The sequence below is a fragment of the Sinocyclocheilus anshuiensis genome, unplaced genomic scaffold (genome assembly GCF_001515605.1).
Source record: "Sinocyclocheilus anshuiensis isolate Anshui unplaced genomic scaffold, SAMN03320099.WGS_v1.1 scaffold1003, whole genome shotgun sequence".
In the NCBI taxonomy this organism is placed as follows: Eukaryota; Metazoa; Chordata; class Actinopteri; order Cypriniformes; family Cyprinidae; genus Sinocyclocheilus; species Sinocyclocheilus anshuiensis.
The window spans coordinates 2,452,322-2,461,367 of record NW_015542495.1 but is presented as its reverse complement, the minus strand read 5'-3'; the positions used below and the strand labels follow the sequence as shown (position 1 = coordinate 2,461,367).

Sequence of the window (9,046 nt, the reverse complement as noted above, 5' to 3'; positions counted from 1 at the left end):
GAACCACGGCCACTTGAAAAGTAGGCAGCCTGTTCTACTGGAGTTATGGCACCTTTAAATGAACTGCCTGCACTTTCATAAACCATAATCTTATTGGGCTGTAGCTGCTGAAAACTCCTTCATACATTTATGTTTAAAATTTGCTTATTTCCATCAGTTGTAAGCCAGCTGTTTGATAAAATAGCATTTTACACATTTGTCTTTGGAAACAAATTAGATTTCCATGAAAAAGCAAAGACAAAGCATTTGCATTATTCTGAACTATTATATGCATGTGAGAGAGAAAGTGTGAGAGGGAAAGTGTGTGAGGTGTGGCTCTGTGGGAAATATATTCCCACAGTAAAAATGATTTTGGACTCTTTTAGCCGAAGGCTGTCTTGAATGGCCCAGCCAGAGCCCTGACTTAAACCCAATTGAGCATCTCTGGAGAGACCTAAAAATGGCTGTCCACCAACGTTTACCATCCAACCTGACAGAACTGGAGAGGATCTGCAAGGAGGAATGGCAGAGGATCCCCAAATCCAGGTGTGAAAAACTTGTTGCATCTTTCCCAAAAAGACTCATGGCTGTATTAGATCAAAAGGGTGCTTCTACTAAATACTGAGCAAAGGGTCTGAATACTTAGGACCATGTGATATTTCAGTTTTTCTTTTTTAATAAATCTGCAAAAATGTCAACGATTCTGTGTTTTTCTGTCAATATGGGGTGCTGTGTGTACATTAATGAGGAAAAAAAATTAACTTAAATGATTTTAGCAAATGGCTGCAATATAACAAAGAGTGAAAAATTTAAGGGGATCTGAATACTTTCCGTACCCACTGTATATTCCCACAGTAAAAATGATCTTGGACTCTTTTAGCTGAAGGTTGATGCACGGCACGGCTTTCTGAACGGGCATCCATCTAGTCAGAATGAATGTCCTCCTACACTAACAGAGTTACAGTGCAAAACAAGCAGCAGGAAAGGCTTTGTTTCAGAGCCTGGCAGCAATGCACATTGAATTATGTGTTGTTTACCTCACATGTTGCTGGTGTATCGATCAGCTCTGTGTCTGATATAAAGATGAATGGGCGGCACGTAGGGCTGTGGAAATGATTCAAAGTTAAATCAAATCAACGTGATTTTAAAACAACCTGTAATTAGACAAAGCGTTCAAGTTGACAATCAAGAGATGCTTCATTAATCAGCCGGTGTGGAGATTGTTCAATCTGACTGCTTCATTTGTTTGTTTGTTTGGTTTTGTTGAAGGCAGCTTGACAGAGACTTAAATGGGGTTAATTGAACTTTAATAGAGAGTCTCTCCAACATTGATCCACTAACAAGCTCTTTCTGATGAAAAAATTAAGCTTCAGTCAACACATTCAGCACTTGACCTGATATTAACAACCTGTTGAGTTATTATTCTATATATGTTTGACTGTGTCAGATACTTCAGGTGCTTTACAATTCATTTCCCTAAATGATTTTCTAGTTTTACACAATTTGATTCCTTGTTAGAACATCTAGCTAGTCACTAGCTTGTGTTGTGTAGACCATTTAGTCTGGTTTAACAGCTCAACCAGAATCAAATCAGAATAATTCAGCCTGGATCAGGATGGACATTCATGCTGGTATAATGGATATTTTAATTTTGAAACTGACATAGACGTTTCAAGGCATTTGTATTCTACAGCTAAAATCATGATTTTGTCCAGTAAATGCACTAAACATGCTTTTTGATCATTCTGAGTAATTTCATGAATATGTAATAAGCATATTTAGTATAGTGGTGTTGCATTTTGATTAGATATTGCAAGAACATTTTAATGATAAGATACAGTAAATAAAAACTGACTGACACTAAACCAGTGAATTTAATAATGGCTGCAGTTATGAATGAAATATGCTGCTTTATATTAATTAATTAACCTCTTTCTCTTATTTTAGCAGTTTAAATAATTCAAATTACACCTGGTCAGAAAGGGAAACTCTGTTGAGTGTTAGTATTTTTATTTGTCAGAAATCATGAGTCTGAAGGGCCTGAGGGTCAAATTGTAATACGTGACGCACTAGAGAGAGTCCAATGGTCAATACAGGCGAAACAAAGGTCACGTTCACCAAAACAGATGTGTGTGATGATGAAGACTCAGCATTATTCACACACAGCAGCAGGTTGACTAAACCCTGTAGGCTGGTAAAGAGAAACGATCCATGATTAAACAAACGATCCAAGCTCAGGCTTCAAATCATTTTGGAGAGCGGGACACAGACGGCACGATTATTTACTGTCTGGTTCGAGAAATACATTTTTCTGTGGCTTAGACATCACTGCCAGAGGTTGCAGAGCATATAGGGTTGTATCTGAAATGGTTTGGTCATAACTGGACATAATGTGAGAAACGGAACATAACAGTTAAATTTAATTAATTCAAAATTGCAAGTTATATTAGTCTTAATGGAGCATTCAAGTTACAATCTGATTTTACAGCAGAACAACCAATAAAAATCAACAATTAGCAGTTATGTTCATGTTAATGGAGTAGATTTTGTGAGGGAATGTTTAAGACTGTAGCCAAACGAAGCACCTCTAAACCAATGAGCTGAACCACTTAAATTCCCATCAAACTGAATGAGCTGTCCAACACCCAAACAGACCCAACAAACAAACAGAACTAATTAACAAACAGAACCAATAAACAAACATACCAAACACCCAAGCATAGAAAAACCAAACAAAGATCCAAACAAAATAATTTAACAAACAGAACCAATAAACAATACCCAAGTGAAAAGAGAGAGAAAAAAGGTATTAAGTAACAAAACAAACATCAAAACAAAACCATTAAACAAACAAATACAACTAAAAAGAGCATCCAAACAGAACTAAATGACAAACATGCCAAACACCCTGACCCAAGCAAAGCCAACAATGCACAAACAAATAAAATCTTTCAATTAACCGAACAATGATCCAAACAATACCATTAAACAAATAGAGCCAATATTTAAACAGAACCAACAAACAAACAGAACCAAAAACAAACATGCCAAACACTAAAGAGTCAAAAACAAACAAACAAAAAACTTTTAAACTAACAGAACCAAAATCTAAACAAAACCATTAAACAAATAGAACCAAGACATAAACAAAGCCAACATTCAAACAGAACCAAATACCAAACACTCAAGCAGAGCCAAAAACAAACACAACATTTAAAACAGAACCAAGATCTAAAAAGAACAATAACCCAAATGCAACCATTAACAAACAAAACCAACATCCAAACAACCAATAAACAAACAAAAACAAATTAATGCACTTAAAAGAAAAAAAGAATGTAAGCAAACAGAGACAATAAACAAACAAAACAAGTGAAACTTGGTTCTATCCATCAGGTTTTAATTGAACAAATGGATGGAAACATGTTGGGCTATAATATTACTGGATGTTGTTATTTTTCTCCACCTATGCAACCTCGTTTACATTACAAGAAAAGCAATTTCAGAGGCAGACAGAATTATTACATTTGGATGAAAGATTATGACAACAAACCTTTTTTCTTCAGGAAAAACACACTAATGAATCCTGCACAATTATGTGCATGTGTAGTGAATAGTATTATGAATAGTATGCAATTTTGTCATTAATATAGAGATAACAGGCCATAAAAAAGTTCCAAACGGCACTTCTGTTGTTATTAGTTTATCCTTAAACCCATCTCACTAATCATTTTTCATTTTTTGCATTTTTGTTTGGACTTATGTACTTATTTTACTGTAAAGGATTGTTAAACAGTAGCCTAATATTTTTTTTTTTCATCATGGCTCATTAAATCCTAAAGTACAAATATAAAGACACAGCTGTAGGTTAGATGACGACAACAAATAAGCCTGCGGTTCTCAGGAAACATAATCTCAGGCATCATTACTCTACTAAACATGCGGAGCATTATGCTGGATGTGAGGAAAAGATGAGTCGAATGCATCAATAACTGTGTAACTGTGGCAATAAATGTACATAGTTAAAATTCATTGTTGCAATAACCCAAAGTAACTCTATTCAACTGCCCCCCAATGGAGAACACCACCTGGCTCAGGTAATTTGGGTTTGAGACCCCTCATCTAAAGCCTTAAAACCTGTAATATATTACGACCAACCAACTGCTGCAGAGTCTGATGTGATTTTTACACGTGTGTGTGTGTGGTAGATCAGTATTTCCCCATAAACCCCCGAGTAATAACTCCACTCTCCTCTGCAACGTTCCTCTCCCACGATCTTTCCTCTTGCTCCACACAGCCGAATCTTTATGATGAATGGTGCGAGGGGGCTGACCTGCCGCTTTAATGTGATTGATGGGGGATGCTAGCGCGTGGCTAACCGCTACAAGCCGCAGTGTGGGTATAAGTGCCCCAGATAGAAGCACACACTACAGCCAGCAGTGATATAAAGGAGAGCGCGGTCATGCTGAAGGAGATCAGAGTAATTACACTAATATGAGGAGGAGGCCGGCCAAGGGCACGCAGCAGGAACCACTGAGGAAGCCGTCAGGAAGTGTCTAATATGACAACAGGGCTTTGACTGAGGATGATATCAGTAACACGGCGCATAAACCATGTCTCTCTGTTGGCAGACAGATGATGCCGCTTAGACTGTGATGATTCAGTGCCAAAAAAATAACATTTAAGTGCATGTGATGAAAGTGATACAGCAAATATTGTCTTAATGGCTAAACTTCACATAAAACAAGTTCATGTGATATATAAAACCTAGAAGAGTTTGTCATGAACACAATCCTGGACACGAGCATAAGTGAATGTTTGTTGCACATGACTACTATCCTTTTAAAAGCAATTATATGACGTTGTAGACACTGGACTAATGTTAGTGGAAACAACCCTTTCCATTTACAGCACATCCACTGTGTAACCATTATATTGACTATATAAACTTACAGTAAGCTTCATATAAACATATCCACTGTGAGCAAGATAAAAGCTCTGTTCCGAAGCCTGCTGTCTTGGCAGATGCCTTTTAAGGGAGCATCCTAAACGAGATGGACCCTCAACTACAGTATATAAACAATAGCGTTCTACAAATGAGACGTTATCATGTTGCTAAGCTATTCAATATGCTAATGAACAAAAAAGCATAGCTTGCGCAAATATTGGGTAATCAATTTCTAATTAGACTAAACTGTTTTATCAATACTTTTCAGTATTTAATTAAATATATGTACTCATACACTACCAAAAAGATATAAACGAGCCAACAAAGAGGTGTCTAAAATTTCCCCAGCAGACCCAAGAAGTGACAAACGAACCTTTTAAATCAAGTAAGGGTCACTGCAGTTGTGGAATAATAAAATCTCAGTTTACTGTTTCTAACTTTGAGGTTTAGGGGCTTTAAATGCGACTCACCACAACTCCACTGTCTGTAACTGCTTCTCTGTAGGTGAAGTTGCACACGGCCCAGGCCAGGTAGTACGTGGACATGCGGGGCGTCCTGGAGAAATGGTTGGTCACCCATCTGTCCTCGTCAGACGTCGAGGCCTCCACTGGCATGTTAGACAGCGACTGATACGAGCTCTCGTGTTTCAGACTCACTCTGAATGTGGCTTTATAGATGGGCTCGTCGAAACACGGGAAGGCCTTTCTAGCATGAGTCGGTGAGAACTGCGTCACCGCGAGAAACCTGCAGAATAACACCAGCAATGAGAACATGAGAGAGAGGTAAGGTGAAAGAAATGTCTGGAACAATTTATGCTATTTAAGTAGCTCAGGAGTCTGGACTTCATTAAACTGGCTGTCACATGACTTTCCTGAATTCAAATTAGCTCTGACTGCCATCTCTGAACTCATCGCTGTGAATTTTTATCACACTAAAGAGCTTCCTGGTGTGAAGATGGACAAAACTTTTTACAGCTTTTTGAACCACAGCAACTAAATCACATCAAATGTCGACATATAATAAATCACACCAGAATTACTACACAGAAATAATGATATATCTGTCACAGCTGTAAACATTAAACCCATCTGTGACAGCATTAGTCAACAAATTGACAGCGTGAACCAATTTAGACGACAAGGAAATAATAAAAAGCTGTCAAATTCATCTTACATGTAGTTGGATTGGTGAATTTTAAGTGAATCATTAATAATCTACACATTTACCACATCAGAATCACATCTGAGTCTCAATACCATTATAAGTCTAAACTACAAACAGTCTTGGAAGTTTTCTATCAAAGTTAGAGAGCAAGAAAAGCAGTGAGCTGCATTCCAGAAAGCTGCATTAATGGACATTAAAGCCCGACTCACAGGGAGATTTGGCTTTGACCACCCACAGCATGACCAGCAGACGGGGGCGGAGGGTTTTCTGCTCCTGCATTTCTATCACAACTTTTTACTCTCATTAGCAGCCATTCATGCAGTAGCAATGTATAATGAGTCTATAATGTCCCATCTGTTTACCTCCCATTCATTCCGATATTTATAGATGCTAGTACCATTTAAACATCTTTACACTATTTAAAGAGAACAGTTGAGACACAGGCAGGAGGTGATGATAAATCAGACGACTGACAGACACACAGGAGGAGATTCTACAGGGATGTCAGAGTGAAAATCCCTGCAGCGATACACATGGAGGCGTTTGAGTTTGTTGTCTAATGTGACACGGCTGTACCTGAAAATGTGTGAAGGATGAAGCAAAAACTGATAAATCTCCAAAAAACACCAGATGATCAGATGTCGGTTTGAAGTGAACCAACAACACGGTTCATGTGGCCAGGTCTAACTACATAAACACAGGTATTTTCTCAATCCTGCGAGATCCCCGCCGTTCAGCGTTCACGAATGTACGAGCAGCCAGCAGGCGCTGATTACACTAAACTCAATGATCTTCACAGCCTGTGGAGCTCAGAGCTGCTGCGGGACGCTGTCTGGACATCAGCGTGCTGAATTTATCTCAAACGTGCTCTTCAATGGACCTCACAATATCAACACCTCACTTTGTGCTGAATCAAAAATGGGGTTGTTAAAGAAACGTTACACTGAGCCGTTGACATGCTGTTTTGCAGCTGAAAGCAGGAAGAAGTCCAGCAGTTATTGCCAAGACAGAAAGGCAACTGGAGGATGGACAAAGGGTTTATGAAGTGTGTCCATGAAAGCGATCCCTTCAGGGTAAAACAAGGTTTAAACATGTCTCAAATGCAGGAAAACCTGGGGCAAAGATTCAAACATGAGCCATTTTTCCCTCAGAGGACAAAGAGTCAGAAGCCAGAAAACAAGAAATACTGAGTGTTGTCTAGCTGAAATCACTCTGAATATGAGGATGTAAATGGCTGTAAGACACTATAATTACTACATATATGAGCTTCTGATAATCAAAGGCTCAACATAAAGAGCTGAATAACAGATATTGAGTGATCTGGCGGTTTTCAAAAATTAAAATGGGTTGCCTTAGTGTAAACACTAGCACATTTCAACTGAACACCTAAACCCAACTGTCTAATCTCACATTTTATATATTGATGCATTATAGTAATAACTATAAATAGTTAAGATAATGCTGCAGGTAATTTTAATGTAAATCTAACTCTGTGTGCATATTTAGCACTGTGCTGGAAAACTTCCCACGGTCACGTCTCAGTGTCTGACAGTAAATGAATCGTTGAGCGTCGCGTCAGACACAGCTGTGACTTCAGTACCCAGAGATTTGACTAGTGTTTATTCAGATCTACATGACCTCTGACCTCCCTAAACAGCGAGGAACAGTGACTGTCTGAGACAGAGACAGTGCAAATTACATGCAGACAGTAGTGTTAGAGTTACAGGTGAACTGCCTACTCAGTTCTCAACCGTAACCTGAATGTGAATATTATGAATGAAGAACCAGAGATTATATCTTGTTCATTTTAACACATGCTGTAATAATATTTGGAAAACAGCAACATTTTTAGCCTTGGCAGTTGTGTTTGTAAAACTTATCACTTCCATGTTGTACTTGACACTTTACTGACATCCTGACATCTGCACATCACATGTCCCTGTGACAATACAATGTTAAGAAGCATTTGTGAGAATGGCAATAAAGACAATCTCACAAAACGTATGCATTTAATTATGGCAACCAGAGTTTCAACTAAAACGCAGCGGTTGCTGTTATAAGATGTATTACACCCTATTTTTTAAGATGATGCCTTATTCATTAATGATGGTTTCGAAGTAGCAAACATTGCTACTGAAATTATTAGATTTTGGTGTAAGTAGGGCTGGACAATAATTCAATATCAATATGTGTCGTGATATATATTTTTTTCAATAACGGTGATATGATTTGTAAGCACATTTCCGATATTTCGATATACATTACCAGTGTTTCCCATACATTGATTTATTTGTGGCGTTTGATTTCATTGAATAAACATGAGCACTGCATGTTTCAAAATCTAAACGCGGCGCGGGTGTTTTATATGAATGTATATCTGAAGGGAAAGGACCGTCTTCAGAAAATTATAGAAATTTTATTTAGCGCTGCGATTTTATTTTATTTATAATACTTTTATTTAGCAAGGGTGCTTTAAATTGATCAAAAAGATTATAATGTTACAAAAGATTTCTACTTCAGATAAATGCTGTTCTTCTGAACTTTCTATTCATCAAAGAAACCTGAAAAAAATCTACTCATTTGTTTTCAACATCATAATGTCTTTGAGCAGCAAATCAGCATATTAGAATGATTTCTGAAGGATCATGTGACTGGAGTAATGATGCTAAAAAATCAGCTTGGAAATCACACGAATAAATCACAATTAAAAATGTTACTGTTTTTGCTGTATTTTGGATCAAATAAATGCAGGCTTGGTAAGCAGAAGATACTTCTTTAAAAAAAACATTAAAAATCTTACTGTTCAAAAACTTTTGACTGGTATGTTAGCCTATAGTTTGAAGTAAAAAATATTAATATTAATATTAATGAGAGTCTGAGATTTATTTGACAGTGATTTCACATTTCTTGTTTGTATGAAGGCTAAATACCAATAAAAGGTGAACATTTATTTAT

The 9,046-nt window shown here is 37.4% G+C and overlaps 1 protein-coding gene across 1 annotated transcript in view; it reads right to left on the bottom strand.

Annotated features, from left to right (window-relative positions):
* Positions 1 to 9,046, bottom strand: part of LOC107694150 (thyrotropin-releasing hormone-degrading ectoenzyme) — a 114,589-nt gene that overhangs the window by 103,441 nt on the left and 2,102 nt on the right. The window contains exon 2 of the mRNA XM_016493755.1: positions 5,398 to 5,671. Coding sequence (XP_016349241.1) covers positions 5,398 to 5,671 — 274 coding nt within the window. The remainder of the gene's footprint in view (positions 1 to 5,397; positions 5,672 to 9,046) is intronic.